Genomic DNA, 16,216 nt, shown 5'->3' with positions numbered 1-16,216 from the left:
ACATGCAAATGAGCAACTTAACGTTAAAACTTCACATTCACAGCTGGGCGATGGTGGCGCCTGCCTTGAATCGCAGCACTTGGGAGGCAGAGGCAGGCAGATCTCCGTGAGTTCGAGGCCAGCCTGGTCTACAAAGTGAGTCCAGGACAGCCAAGGGCTACACAGAAACCCTGTCTCAAAAACAAAACAAAACAAAACAAAACAAAACAAAAACAAACAAACAAACAAACAAAAAAACCCACAAAACAAACCAAAACCAAAACAAAAAAAACTAAACACTCAGGATGTTCCGCTTAAATAGCCACACATGCCTATTTGAGTGAAGATTAGACAGTAAGTTTCCAGTCTACTCAAAGAAAGGGACAAACACGATCCTAAGGAACAGATTCTAACTGTGCTGTATTGTCTAATGATACAGGTCCCCGCATGTCCTTCTCTCATAGGAAGGCTTCCAACACTTACATAATTAATAAAGTCTAAAAAAAAAAAAAAAAAAAACCCAACTCCGTAGAGCTGTGATATCCATCTTAGCTGTGCAAGATTAAAAAGTCAGATTTCTGAATCCTACCTCAGAGATCCTGGGGTTCAATGTAGCCACTGAATAATTTAATTGTGTAGTGGACACAAATCTCAAGTGAGGACAGAGAGTCGGTGAAGAGTGTCCCCCTCCCTCCAAGAGGTGGTTTGGCCAAGGAACTGAGGAAGTAGTGATAAAAAGAGACAGTCGCTTCTCAGATCCCTACCATGTGTCAGGCCTTCACAAGTATTTTCTTAATTATTTTTTTTTTAAATAGTCATCAGCAAAGATAATAAGAATACATTTCACAGAAAAGGAAACTGGGGCCTGGAGACGTAAAACACTTTTTTGTTGCTAGCCCGAACTTGGCTACATGCTAGGAACTAAGGCAGGCTGAGAAGTCTGCGAGGTGTCACTGGAGTTATTTGTTCTTCACAGAATCCCAGGGGAGCAAGTCAGCAGGACACAGAGGTGGTCAGCCCACAAGCAGGGTACCTCAGAGCAGAGAGGTTCCTCAGAGCAGAGAAGAGTAGGAGACATTCAAAGAAGTGGAGAGAAAAGAGCTCCTGCAGCTCTTTATCGACCTTAATCACAACTCAGAAGAGCTCACAACTCTTGCTCGTTAATCTTGTGGGACACAATCTCAGGGGGGGAAATAGGAAACTCCTATGTAATTTTAAATATTTTGGCTTCAATTCTTGAGTTTAAAAAAAAAAAAAAAATCAGGTTTTTTGTTGTTGTTGTTGTTGTGGTGGTTGCTTTTCATTTGCATCTTTGGGATATAGATTAGATGTTTGTTTCTCCCACAATATACGATTTCACATTGCTATGATGTGTATGGCAAACAGCATGGCACAGTGCACATATAGCGCTCTCGGAGGTGCCCTACACTTCCAAGGACCAAGGGAAGTCACAGTATTGGCACATGGCTATGACAATGCTGGACAACAAATCAGAATCAGGAGAATCAAAAACACCCACGCCGTTCAATGTTGAGTTTGCTGTCATTCAGCACAGTCAAACGTGACCCAGCAGCAAGTCTTCAATTTGCTAGCGCCCTGAGTTCCCACCACACAGGAGCTGTCGTTTGGTAGTGAGCTCATTCTTAAATACACCAAGTTTAACATTAAATAAAAAATATTGAAAATACTAGGACTTGCTCTGTAGACCAAAGTGACCTCAAACTCAGAGATTAGCTTGCCTCTGCCTCTCTGGGATCAAAGGCATTCACCACCACACAACTGTAAAACTTAAGATTTGACCAGGTTTTAAAGGGGGGGCAGGGGGAGGGAGCCTCCGTGGTGGCAGTTGGATCTCTGTGAGTTCGAGGTCAGCCTGGTCTACAAAGTGAGTCCAGGACAGCCAGGGCTACACAGAGAAACCTTGTCTCAAAAAACCAAAAAACCCAAAAAACCCAAAGTGCTCACATTGCCTGTGTATAGCATTCACATCAGCCTAAGAGCAGGTCCTCTTCTCATAAAAGCCAGAAGGGATGGACCTAAAGCCTCTCTCCTTTCTCCCTTTTCTTGATTGCACAAGAGAATAAGCTCCTGGAGCCCTCAACTGTTCGAAATCCAGGAATAGCTCCCTATATTCAGTGACGCTGGCGCAGGCTGGGCCATTAGAAATTTATAGCAGTTAATGGTCAAAATACTAGTCAAATCTAAAACATCAAGTGAAAAGGTCTTACACATTACAGATACACAACTAACAGGAGGATATATAATAACAACAGTCCTAAGTCAGGCAGAGAGGAAGTCTTCCTAACCCAGAAATTCCAAATAAGCGCTCTAGAATCTGATGCTTTTTGAGCAGGGGTGACAAATTCCGCGCTTGACTTCAAGTGATAGGTTACAGTCAAAATAGGGACACATTTGTTTCATGAGTTTCATGTTTAGACTGAGGCCTCATCTCAAATGGTAACTCTTTGTATATATGTAAATGTTGCAAAAAAAAAACAAAACAACAAAAAACAAAACAAAACAAAACAAAACAAAAAACCTCCCAAATCTATAAACGGAAACCTTTCCAGAACAAAGATGTATAATATGCTACTGTTAGGTCCATTCCACAGATGAGAAAAGTAATTAAGACTTCATGGTCTGAGAAACAAGGCCCTAAACTTGAAGTCCTGGATGCAACAGTCCCAGGCTATGCCCCAAAAGACAACCCTCAAGCAGTGCAAAATAGGAGGCAACTGCCCAGGAACCATCACTCCTGCCTTGGTCGAGGTCACAGCTACTGCAAGGTCCACGGCAACATCTTTGGAACACTGTCCAAAGAAACTGTGAGAACAGATTTCTCTATCCTGCCTCCCACCAGGTTTGCCAACCCCATCTATTAATTAGCCCAGCATTTATTAAGTGTCTGCTACGAAATAAGCATTTATTAGGGTCCTGGCCTAAGTGTTATGAACACAAAACTATGACAAAAGAAGGAAGAGGTTAACTAGGAATGACAGCCAAAGCCACGACCTCAGAGTATTCTTAGCTGTTTCTTGTGGGACCAGAACACATTCCCAAACCTGTCCTCTACCTATTTCTCCCGTGCCTGTCAAATTTCCCCCAGCCCTTGATGCAATGGTAAAGCCATTTATAAATTCTATTCTCTGCTGTAATTACACTGTCAGACAACCTGAACTCTCAATTTCTGCTCCACAAACTAGCCTGTTGGCAGCTGTGCATTTTGAAGGCAACCAGAGAAACAGTGAAAAGGATGTTTTCCTCTCCTAAGCATTTCTCTTGCTATGATAGAAGGGGCTGCATACTTGATTTCTAATCGCCACCCCCCCCCCCCCCGCAAGGTTATCCTGGGAGAAGTCCTGGCAGCACCCTGCTAGGTTGTAATGAAAGCTGCTGGCATCACAGAAGGCAGGAGAGACAAGTAAACCACTTACGGGTGCAGGGCATAGAGGCGGCATCATTGTCCGCTCGGAAAAAGCCTCGGTCACAGGTGCAGGATGTGGCTCCTTCCCAGACAGAGTAACTGTGGGGTGGACACTTGGCACAGGTGGCATCCGTGGAGAGAGCTTTGTAATATCCAATTTTGCAAGCTACAGGGAAGGAGGAAGAGAAAAAACAAACATGAACCACCTGGAGAAACAACAAAGTGAAAATGTGAAGGCATTTCCTTGATGGGGTCGATGGTGAACCCGGGGGGTGGCTTCTTCGTCTCTAGTGATCACCTGGCTTGAAAACATGGATTGCCAGGTCTTCTGTAACCTAGGCAAATTCTCCATGTAGCTGAGGGTGGCCTTAAATGTCTCAAACTTCAAGCCAGGTGTGTTGGTGCATGCCTTTAATCCCAGCACCTGGATTAAACTCTGTGAGTTCCAGGCCAGCCTGGTCTACAAAGTGAGTCCAATGCAGCCAAGGCTACACAGAGAAACCCTGTCTCATACTTCTGCCTCTACCTTCTGAGTGCTGAGATTACAAGCATGTGCCACCAATATGCCTGGTTTATGCAGGGCTGGGAGTCAAACCCAGAGCTTTCTGAACGCTAAGTAAGCATTCTGGCTACTCAGCCACACACCATAGCTTCTTTAAGGCTCACTGGCAATTCTGGTTATGCGTCAAAGAGCCTGCAAAGAAAGGACACTGCCTTAAAACTGGTATGACCAAGCACAGTGCAATGAAAGTTTACAGGAGTATCTCTGGAAGCCAGCATTTATTTCCTAATTATGGGTACAAAGAGATTCAAATTGAAAACACAGCAAAAGCATTCATAAAAGGCTGGAGCTTGGAAGGCATGAGCTATTTCCCTTTGGGCAATGCAACGAAGACTATTAAAGATAGATTTTGGCATAGTCCAGGATAAATGGTTTATTGAAAAACCAGCTCATCCATGTGGCGTTTATTCCCAAGTGCACACTATTTGCCTACCTCCATTTTCAGAACACACCCTCCCCCCTGCCCTCCCCCCCATAGAGGTGAATGCCGAGAACACAGGTTCATACAGTCCTTTACACACCTGACTTGGCTTTCCATGATCTCATCTTTATAAACATCACATGGACACTGAGGGCTACTTTCACTAATGTGGAAAAATTCAATAATGCTGCAAAATCTCATCATAAAAATTAATTAATAGGGCTTTACTCCTTTCCCTCTCTTTCCTCCCCACACTTCATGATTCCTCTCCAAGCCCATCTTAACCTAAAACAACAACTGACCCGCACCATCAAGTGTTAAGGTCACAGGTAAGGACACTATATCATAATTAAGTTATTCCATAGTGTCTCAGGTTGGAAAAGAAAATGAGCAGCTATCCACAAATTTCCCAGCATGATTATCTCTGTGCTTACTTCATTTATCATGTTCTCAGAATGTGTCAATACTACCATAAACCTAGCCCGGCGTGGTGGCGCATGCTTATAATCCTAGCATTGGGGAGGCAGAGGCAGTTGTATCGCTGTGAGTTCGAGGCCAGCCTGGTCTATAAAGCGAGTCCAGGACAGCCTAGGCTACACAGAAAAACACCCCTGTCTTGAAAAAGAAAAAGAAAAAAGAAAAAACAAAAACAAACAAATAAATACTACCAAAACCTATGGGAGGATGAAGGACCTGTTTGTTGCATTATTTTACTAGCCTGACATGCAAGAAGTAGCCATCCAGGGATCTCTCCCAAAGGAAAAGATGTGGCAGTCCACACATGCTAGATTTCCTGTGGAGATAGAACTACAGAGATTTACAGCCCCTGAGAGCTGCCACATCGGTCCACAAAGCATCAGCCTACATAGCGTCCACTGAAGCTGGCCTCCCACACCCTCTGGCCTGGCCTGCAAGCCATTTTTCCTCCTCCTCATCTCCCATAGTGACAAGTGGAAAGGGACTTTAGTCAATCCACCGGAAGGTACACCGTTACTTCATTCTTATTAACTAAAGTTGTTTATGGAATCTCCCTTAACGAGCCAAAACTTTATGGTGTGTGGAGCACTGACTATAAAAGTGCACCGAGATCAATCTCTCCCTTATTTGCTTTTCAGTCTTTCACTGGACTGAAGCATCTTTAGAAAAACAAATTGCTTTGGCGACTGATTTATGTCTCCCAATTTCATATGCATCCCGTAATTAGATAAGGATCAGTATGCAAGGTGCTTTTGGTCATGTTTAAGAAGGCCCCGGGGGTTTTTCAGGAGAGTCTGCAACCCTGGCTTTGTTGGGAAGAAGCGGGCCAGCTCCTGTGGTCCCGCATTAAACAGGAACATGGACCAATCCCATGGGTCCCACCTGCCACTCAGTAAGTCACATAGGACAGACGCAACAAATGATGTTAATGTTTTTCCAAAAAAGAAAATTTTGCACATCCCAGTGAAGGAAACCAAAGAAGCCACCGCTCACTCACTCGCTCGCTCTGCGGGTGAAAAGGGAAGAAGTTTATTCTACACTGCCTCCTCTGTCTCCTGGGAAAACAAGGAGAAAGCAACGGGAAAGTTTTCCAGGGTTAAATTGGGAACTGAAGGTTTGTGAGCTTAGGTGGGGATTGTGAGTAGGGACTGAGGGAGCCTGGAGGCTAGCATTGACCTTGACAAATTAATAGGCACTAATCATATGTTACTGGAAGAGCCACAAGTTCCTCCAGTCAGAGAAAAGGAGGACAGACTCCCTTTATTAGCAAGCAGGAACTTCCCTCAAGCCCCAGGGAATGGGGGCTTTGTCTATATGTCTGACCTTGGGAAAAGGACTTTCTTAGGGGACCAGACACCTGGCCTAATTCAAGCACTTTTTTTAAAAAATCAAGCATCAACATCTAATGTTGCATGATGAGAGTAGAAGGTGATAATTGATAGAAATTAGTGACTGATCAGTATGATATGATAATGCCACATTCAAAAGCAGGCATGGGGCAGAAAGGGTGTGGAATTCTAATTTGACAACTTCTGGGTACAAAATTAATCTGGAGTTCAAATTCTTAAAAGCTCAAAATTTAGTGTACTTCTTCAGTGAATTTAAAGGGGAGAAAAAAATGCATTGCCAAGTCTACAGAGTCACACACACACACACACAGCCCCATCCCCTGCCCCATGTTCGTATTAACACATTACCAAGGATAAATATATGTGAGTTTATTTGGGAAATACAGAGTTCCATACCAATTAAGAAAATTGAAAGCCGCTGTTCTTTCAACACATTGACTATTTTCACTCTTAACTTCTTGCTTTTTACAACCACAAGCAAAAAAATACAAAATTGTCATTGTGCTATTCTCGGCAGCCCTTGCCACCCTTAACTACATTAAGACCATATTATTAATATTTCAGGATTCTTAAAAAGGCTCTTTCAAAATATAGTAGTGGCTTTTCATGCACACAGCCATTTTGCTGCCTACGTTCAAAATGACCTACTAAATTGATGGTTTGGTACATTTCTTTGCTCTGTGTGGTTCAGCCTTTCAGAATTTAGCCCATAGATGCATAAGTGCATCCTGAGTCTATTCACCAGGGCACTTAAGTATCTTGAGAAGCTTGCTATCGCTTTTATTAGCAATTCCTGTGGAAGATGCACTTGGTACAATACTCACTGACATATGCTTATTTCTCATCATTCCCTCTTGGTTGATTGAGGATTGTCACCCAGCATTTTTCAAAGCAAATGACTTCACAAGCAAATCCAATGTGTTTTTTTCCAGAAGTACTATTCTCCTGTATTTGTCTCAGTGCTGATGGTGCTCAGCATAGACCCCCTCTGAACAGGAGTCTCCCTTGGAAAGATCAACTCCGAACAGCAAAGCAAAACACCCATTCAACCTCTGTAGTGTCACCTTAATCATCTTTATGCTAACATGAAATAAGAGAAAAATGGAGGGAGCTGGGCCTGGTGTCGCACACAGGGAGACAGAGGCAAGTGGATCTCTGTGAGTTCAAAGCCAGCCTGGTCTACAAAGCAGACTATGGAGCTTTTAGTGGTCTACACTTTGGAATCTCAGCTCACGGGAATAGAAGACAGGAAGGGAGTCTTACATTCTAACGGCCTGTCTCAAACAAAACAAAAACTAATGCAAATTCTGATTTTTAAAATTAAAGTGTTAAATACCCTGTACTGAGCACTTGGGTGGCTAAAGGCTGGAAGGTCTTGAGTTCGAAGCCAGAGTTCAACACAAAGAACTATGAAAGCTCCTGTATGGGACAGGTATGGCCACTTTCTTCTGGAGTTACAAAAAGATGCCCAGTACCTATTTTGTCTTTATAGTTCATTTGAAATTAATCTATAAAATAACTAGTAATAGCTATTTTGGTGGCAGATGTCAAACATCCATTGAGCTTTATTGTATTCACACAAGTTATTTAATTTAGTTGCCATAATAATCCATGTGTTTGAAGTACTAATGATATTTTTCAGATGCAAGAATTGAAGGTTATAAAAAGGGATCTTCAAGGTCATACAAGCATCTAACTCCAGAGCTCACATCCCCCTTTAGGTTTGTATGCATTGCAATAAGGATGGATGGCCTTTTGGCAAAATTCTGATTTTAATTCACAAAGAGGGTGGGGAAGTACAGAGATGTCACTCAAAATGCATTTCTTCAACAGCCATAGTTTATCATCTGTGACCTACTGTCTGGTTTGAGATCCTCCAGGGCTGTCTCTTTTCTACTGAAAACTTGAGGTGAGGCTAGTCTACAGAGACCAACTATAAACACTCCTGACCTCAAGTACCCAACCCCCACCCACCCACACAAAACAGCACCTTAACTTTATATTGATTTATCTATTGAATGCACGAACATCTTGTTATTACCCAGCATTTCATCTTTTACAGTATTTCTCAGGCGTACATGCAGGCAAAATACTGTATAAATAATAAATATATAATCCCAGCACTGGGGAGACAAGCTACACTGCAGCTCCATGACCAGCCAAGGAAGCCAAGTCAGCAAGCATCAGATTCAAAGAGACACTTCTCAAAAAAAATAATGTGGACCCTCAGTGCAGACCTCTGCCCTCCATGCACACGTGTGCATATCATAAACAGGGATGCATGTGCACACCACAGAAACATACAGAAACATATATTACACTTTTTTTTAGGGTGACTACTAAAAAGTTTTTTATTTGTTTGTTTGTTTGTTTATTTATTTATTTATTTATGTTTTGTTTTTCGAGATAGGGTTTCTCTGTGAAGCCTTGGCTGTCTTGGACTTGCTCTGTAGATCAGGCTAGCCTCGAACTCACAAAATCCTCCTGCCTCTGCCACCCTAGTACTGGGGATTAAAGGCGTGTGTCACCACACCCGGCTTGACCACTAAAAATCTTAAACTTGCTCTGCAATCACATTGTATTTCTCTTGTATAATAATGCTCTGGAAACAGTAGCACTGAATGTAGAAGGTGTGCCTGCATGCATGCACATACCCACTCACACTTGCAGAAGTGGATACTGTAAGTTATTAGGCAATACCTGGAAACCTCAACAACCCAGAACCTGCCTCAATGAATCTGATCAATTTTCTTAATCTCAGCTTTTAAAGGTAGCCAATCTCTACTTAAAACCTAAATTGAATTACAGTCCAAATTAGTGGGGGGTTAAAGGTTACCGTCCTACGTAACAAAGTGGTATTTCAAATAGAGCCTCCAGAAGGTCCGGACAGAAATTCCACTAGGAAACCTCTGAGGGGGAATTGGAACCATTTATGCAAACTAGTCCCTAAGGAGTATTTGGTGCTTAGCCCCAAAGGTCTCTCCACTTTTCCCCCTGGATAGAGGCACACACTTTCTGCTTTCTGTGTACCAGACAGTGTATTCTGTTTGTATAGGAGTGCAAAAATCAAAGCCACTTTCTGACTGTGCTATAAATCATTTCTCTAATTAAATGTTCACTTACAACATAAGAATAAATGAAGAGCCAGGCGTAGTGGCGCACGCCTCTAATCCCAGCACTTGGGAGGCAGAGGCAGACGGATCGCTGTGAGTTCAAGGCCAGCCTGGTCTACAAAGAGAGTCCAGGATAGCCAAGCCTAACACAAAAAGTCCCTGTCTCTGAAAAATAATAAATAAATAAATAAATAAACAAACAAATAAATAAATAAATAGTGAGGAAAATAATTTCTATGAAGAAGGATTGCTTCATTCAAGCTTTTATAAAACTGCAAGCCTCAGTACATTTGGGAAAGCTTTGAATGTTAGCCAATGACCATCTTCCAAGTACCGACTGGGAAACTGAGGCAAAAAACTAAAAATAAAAGGAATAAACACAAAATATGTTTGGCTTTGGTTATCTCATCAAAGCAGTGTGCTCTCTAATGCTGCTAACATCTGCTCCATTGTCTTAAAGCGCCATCCTGATGAAGGCTGACAGCTGTCACAGGAAGGGTACTCTAGTCCAGGCCTCGTGTGATTCTGTTCCACTCATGAGAGTAAATAGAGCCAAATACATATTATTCAAATCACAATCACATTGCAATATCAATAAATGAAAGGAGATCACTAAGAAGACATTAAAGATGGATCTTTCGTCAAAATCAGCAAACCCTTCTGTAGAGCCAAAGTTAGTAACTTAGGCTTTGCCAGCAAGCTTGACAAAGAAAGATATTATGTAACAAAATAGAAAACAAATTGTTAGTGGTCTGATTTGAACTAATTGTAATGGTTAATTACTTTTTTTGTATTAGATATTTATTAACGAGGAGAACAGAATTCTTTATTGGAGATACAACATTTCTCTTAATTGGCCTTCAAGGAAAGCGGTTCATATTACCAAATCAGTTGCAAATGCCAGCCATAAAAACATTATTAGCGTTTGGGTTGTATAAAAACTGGTAGCAGTCTGGATTGGGCTCAGGGGGGCTCTCCATTGTCAGCCAATGATGGAGATGTTTTAAAATGAATGTCCTGCCCCCCTTTGTCTGAATAAAAGACCACTGGCTAACAGTCTTGGCAAAATGGAAAATTTCCTATCAGTTTATCTCATTGGAAACACTGATAACTACCATTAAATTGTTTTTTCTTTCTTTGATTAAATGAAGTAGACTGGTTTCGGGAAGGGGAGGGATGTTGCTACTCTTTTAAACTCTTGAAAAATTCTACAATTACAATGCTGATTACTTTAAAGTTTATATCTTTCTTTCTCTTGAGCACCCAGAACCAGAATGGTTGGTCCATCTACATTGTAAAAATCAGGATCACGGTGTGTTGCCAACACAGAACTCAGGAGTTCAAAGTCAACTTTCCTAGTAGTGTATTCCAGCCAGACTGGGCTAGAGGAGACTTTTGTCTAAATAATAGTCATAGTGGTCATAGTGGTGACAACGGTGGGGTGGGAGAAATGGTTCAGCTGTTAAGAGAAGAATGCACATTGCTCTTGTGAAGGACCCGAGTTCAAGTCCCCTCACCCAAGATGGGAGCTCACAACAATCTATAACTTCCATCTTGGGAACAGGGAGGTTTGTAGCTGCAGTAAATAACAGACTTGCATGTGCATAACCACACACACAGGCACACACACGCAATTAAAAACAAGCTACATCTTTAAAGCAGTAACAGTGAGGCTGGTGAGGACCTAGGTTCATTTCCTGGCACCCACATGGGAGCTCACGACCATCTGTAACTCCAGTTCCAAAGGATCCATCCAACTCCCTCTTCTGGCCCCTGATGGCACCAGGCATGCAGACTGGACTGTACACAGGAATACATGCAGGCAAACCTCTCATACACATAAAATAATTTTTTAATGGTTATAATGATGATGCAACTGGTTTTTGGTTCCTAGCTATTGTAAATGTGGTAAGCATATCTAAACTTAGTGACTCCCGGCGACAAATGTTTTCTCTGTCTTGTGTCTGTGGAGATGGGCTCATGCCAACTCCAACTCAGACAAGCACAGAAAAGGGTGTAAGAGCTTGGCAAGATATAACCTGACTTACATACAGCCTTGGGTTATGCTGGGGATTCCATAGTGCTAGTTAACGGCCTTGAAGGACCCATGAAGAGAAGAATCTGAAGACAACCTGAGGCTAAGTTCTTGGGGTGCTAAAGCTGTGAACGTGTGTGTGTGTGTGTGTGTGTGTGTGTGTGTGTGTGTGTGTGTGTGAATGTGTATTTGACGGTGTGAGCGCGTGTATGGGGTTGTGCATGTGTGTGTATGATTGTGTGAGTGTGTGAGTGTGTGTGTGCGAGGGCATGTGTGTGTGTGTGATTATGTGAATGTGTGACTGTGTGTGTGTGTATGAGGGTGTGTGGGTATGAGAGTGTGTGTGTGAGTGTGGGCTTTAGGTGTCCTGCTTTACGTTCTCTGACTTATTGTTTGAGATAGGGTCTTTCACTGAACTTGGAGCTAAGCTAAGATGGCAGAGAGCAAGCCCCAGAGATGCTGTCACCCATGCTCCCCAATAGACTTACAGCCACAGTTACCCATGCTCGCCATTGTCCTGGCGTTATGGGTAGGCACACAGCCACATTAGGCCTTTTACATGGGCACTGGAACCTGAACTCGGGTACTCATGCATGTGCAGCAAGCACTCTTTTTTTTTTTATTAATTTATTCAGATTACAACTAAGCTGTTATCCCATCACTTGTATCCTCCCGTTCCTCCCTCCCTTCCACTTTCACTCTATTCCCATCCCCTAGGTCTATGACCGAGGGGACCTCCTCCGCCACTATATGGTCATAGACTATCAAGTCTCATCTTGGTAGCCTGCTTACTCTTTCTTTGAGTGCCACCAGGCCTCCCCACCAAGGGGAGGTGCAGCAAGCACTCTCACATTGAGCAATTGATTGCTCCAGCCCCAGACTCATCTCTCAATGAAAAAGTCAATTCCAAGTGCATGGGAAATAAGCTATTAAACAAACAAACAAACAAAAACTCACCAAAACTTCATTCCCCCTCCCATACATAAATACCTCAGGAACTTTTGTTGTTGTTGTTTAAATAAAGAAGACAAGGAATAGGTTTTGCATTTGGGGAAGGGGTGTGTCAGAGATGTGACAGTTTTGTAATGCATGAATATTATTCTGCACATAAATATTTTCTCCATGATACTTAGAAGACAGAACCTTATTCAAAAGCTAAAGGTCATGCTCAAAGAAGACTGCACCAGGGTGAATGCTCTAGTCCTAGAACTTGAAAGCATGAGTTCTGAGGATCATCTAGGCCCTGGGGTTGAACACCTGAACATCAATGAGGCCTCATCTCAAAACCCACATTCTAAGCAAACTTACCCAACTAATATTGTCTCAAAATCAGCAGCCCCTGCCACACTGACCCTGTCGCTATCACTTTTGCCTTTAAATATTAAGCTACTGGACTCCCAATCCCCCTGTACATGTCTGGATCCTTGATGTAAGTTCAGGATGGGAAAACCAAATAGTTTTTACAGGTTATTAAATGCACTAATGGTTTGGGGGATGTCTAGTGCGCTCTGGGGAATATAGAAAGTCAAGTTTAGACTATGCCCAGGAACGTTTACTTTGTAGTAGTAAATATTTGGGCAATCTAAAAGAGATACACTGTGCAGTTTTAAAGGCTCCAGCTTGGTACAGGATCCTCAGCATGCCCTTTCAAAGGCTCTTGGGGAGGTGGCAGAGGCACAGAGGTTCCCGACTTTAACCAAAGTTTGCTAAGGAATGGCTGGCCTTCCCTTCTTTAAAAAGTTCAGAATATTTGGGACAGAGATGTTTTATTTATTTATTTTTTTTGAGGGGTTTTATTTTATTTTATTTATTATTTTTGATTTTTTTAACACATTTTTATTGAAAGATAAAATAATTCATATTACATCTCATTTTCTATCCCATCCCATACATCCTCCCATTCCTCCCTCCCTCCCACTTTCACCCCAATCCCCCTTCCCTATGACTGTGACCAAGGGGGACCTCCTCCCCCTGAATATGGTGCTAGGGTATCAAGTCTCTTCTTGGTAGTCTGCTATCCTTCCTCCGAGTGCCATTGGGCCTCCCCAACAAAGGGACATGGCCAAATATGGGGCACCAGAGATCCTATGAAAGTCAGTCCCCAGTCTCCACTTAACTGTGGAGAATGTTCTGTCCCTTGGTTAGATCTGGGTAGGGGTTTGATGATGGTTGCATCTTTTGTCCTACCCAGAAGATGCTCCAGCACACAACAAGAAAATTTGTTCAACTATGTTCATAGCAGCCTTATTCATAATAGCCAGAACATGGAAACAGCCTAAGTGTCCCTCAGTAGAAGAATAGATAAAGAAACTGTGGTACATATACACTATGGAATACTACTCAGCTATTAAAAACAAGGAATTCCCGAAATTTGTGGACAAATGGATTGAACTAGAAATGATCATAATGAGTGAGCTAACCCAGAAGCAGAAAGACTCAAATGGTATATACTCACTTATAACTGGACACTAGCCCAAGGGGCAGGTCCCATCAAAATCTGCACCTACCAGGAAAGTGGGATAGAGGTGAGAACATCCTATTGAGACTCTAGGTGAGAAAAATATAGGGGATAGGGAAGTAAGTGGATCCAGAGGGTCCTAGAAACCTACAAGAGGAACATTATGATGGGTGGATCTGAGCCCAGGGGTTCTGCTTGATCAAAGGCACCAACCAGAGATGTTTTATAACCAACAGCAGCAAGACTGTTGGAAAGGATGACAGGGGCCTTCCTTTAAAACCAGATCGTGAATCATGCAAAGAACAGTGGGGATTAGAGTCAGTTCTTAGGCTAGGACTTGACCTTGGGGAACAAAAGCGCAGGCTTGGCTGCCTGGCCACAATATGCCAATTAAAGAGACAAGGGACAGTGAAAAACAGAAGAGCCCTGGTCAATGTGACCACAAGAAAGAGAAACAGAAAAAAGGGCCCAGTGACACTCCCTCCAAGCCCATTTTCCAGCTGAATAGAGAGGTGGGGCAGAAACAAGTTCGGGCCAAGGTGTTCTCTGGTTGGTCATTTCCTCAAGTCTGGTTTGGTGAGGTGGTCCAAAGAAGTCCTCGTTGCCTCAGCAATTCCAAGGCAGGTGAGCGCTTCTGCTCCAGGGTGGGGTGCACCCTCCAGGGTGGGGCCCTGTGTCTGTGTGTCTGTGGCAAAGTACCAGACAGACAGACAGAAGGAAAGAAGATCAAGGCCTCTGTGGATCCAAGCTAATGCTTTTTAGCCAAAGCATTCTTTAAATCTCTATTTATTGGATATGTGATGTGAGCTTGAACAATGTAACAATACATGTTTTCTGATTTTCACCTTCGAAAGTGATGTGCAGCTGGGCGTGGTGGCACATGCCTTTAATCCCAGCACTCAGGAGGCAGAGGCAGGTGGACCTCTGTGAGTTCGAGGCCAGCCTGGTCTACAAAGTGAGTACAGGACAGCCAAGGCTACACAGAGAAACCCTGTCTCAAAAACCAAAAAACCGAAAGACCAAAAAAAAAAAAAAAAAAAAAAAAAAAAAAAAGTGATGCGCAGCCTGAGCAAGGCAGTCCCCCAAAGGAATGAGACAGCAGAGTGGGGTGTGCTTGTGGGGCTCACTCAGTTACCTGTTACAAATACTTGTTACTTCCTCGATGAGGCAAAAATAGGAGTAAGTCATACTGAATTTTTTCCTTAATATTAAGTTTAATAAAACTAAATATAATTTCTATCCATTACAAATTTAATCTACCCTTATTAAAAAAAATAAATAAAACAACTGAGATTGAATTAGGCTCATTTCAACTACAATTTATTTAGCGGCAAATAAGTGGCAGGTAACTTTTATTTGAAGGTTCTTCTTTTCCTCTCTTCCTACAAGCCCAGACCTATCTGGGCCCTCCATCTCCTCGCACCCTCTCTTTAGAGCTAGCTTTCAGAAAAACAGACAAGAGAGGGAAATGACAGAAAGAAACTGTGCTGAAAATTGCTTTGCTCTTTCATGAGCAGAGAAGGCAGTCTAATCCCATAAATAGGTAGGTAATTCCAAAATGTCAGAAGGAGATGGTTTTCACACGAAGCGCAGTACACCCTCTCTCTCTCTGGAAGCAAGTTCAAATAAAGCGTGCTCATTTTAAGTCAACTCCATAAAAGTTATTGAACACTAGCAAAGGGGGAATGAACGCCCGCCAATGAATGAAGAACCCTGCTGTGGTACCTGGCAAAGATTTGATGCATCCTGTCTTGATGGCCAGAGGTTATTAAAAAAGTACTTTGCACAGCCACTCCATTTTCTCTGAAGAGGGAGTTATCCTGTGTCGGCAACAAACCCCAATAGTGTGTGTTCACAGAGATCAGAGGCCAAGCTAGGGCTCTGTCACATCTTGGGTGATTGTGTTGGTCTCTCATACTGGGACCTGGAGCTCATAGATCAGAATATAAGCTAGCCATCGAGCCCTGGGGTCACAACGAAGAAATCTGATGTCACACGAAGCGGGAGAAGCTGGACAATTAGTTCTTTGTGTAGAAAAGCTGCACCATAACTCGAACCTGACCGGCGAGCACACTGAGGCTAACGCGACTTCCATCTTTTAAGCGACCACATGTGTGGTGACTTGTCTCATCCCATTGGTGGGGAGCTCAGGCGCACTCTAATGTAATTGGCTAGATAGTTGGTGCAAATCATTCAGGAAATGAATCCTGGCCAGCCTAGCTACCTTTGATAGGAAAGAGAAACTCTTTCTCACATCAGGAATCCACCGGTTCCACCTCCTCTGTACTTGAGGTTAGAGGTCCGTGACTGGCTTTGAACCTGGGTATTGGGAATCAAAATCAGACTCTTTTAATTTAAGGGTGAGCACTTTTGGAGTGGGCATAGAGACAAATGAATA

At 42.8% G+C, this 16,216-nt stretch overlaps 1 protein-coding gene across 1 annotated transcript in view; it reads right to left on the bottom strand.

The window, feature by feature from the left end:
- The window catches only part of Epha4 (EPH receptor A4), a 142,922-nt gene that overhangs the window by 70,013 nt on the left and 56,693 nt on the right, over positions 1 to 16,216 (bottom strand). Inside the window, exon 4 of the mRNA XM_051154023.1 lies at positions 3,414 to 3,569. Coding sequence (XP_051009980.1) covers positions 3,414 to 3,569 — 156 coding nt within the window. The remainder of the gene's footprint in view (positions 1 to 3,413; positions 3,570 to 16,216) is intronic.

This window comes from Acomys russatus, chromosome 12 (assembly GCF_903995435.1).
Source record: "Acomys russatus chromosome 12, mAcoRus1.1, whole genome shotgun sequence".
NCBI classification, from domain to species: Eukaryota; Metazoa; Chordata; class Mammalia; order Rodentia; family Muridae; genus Acomys; species Acomys russatus.
Note: the sequence above shows the minus strand (reverse complement) of the source record. Positions and strands in the feature narration are given on the sequence as shown.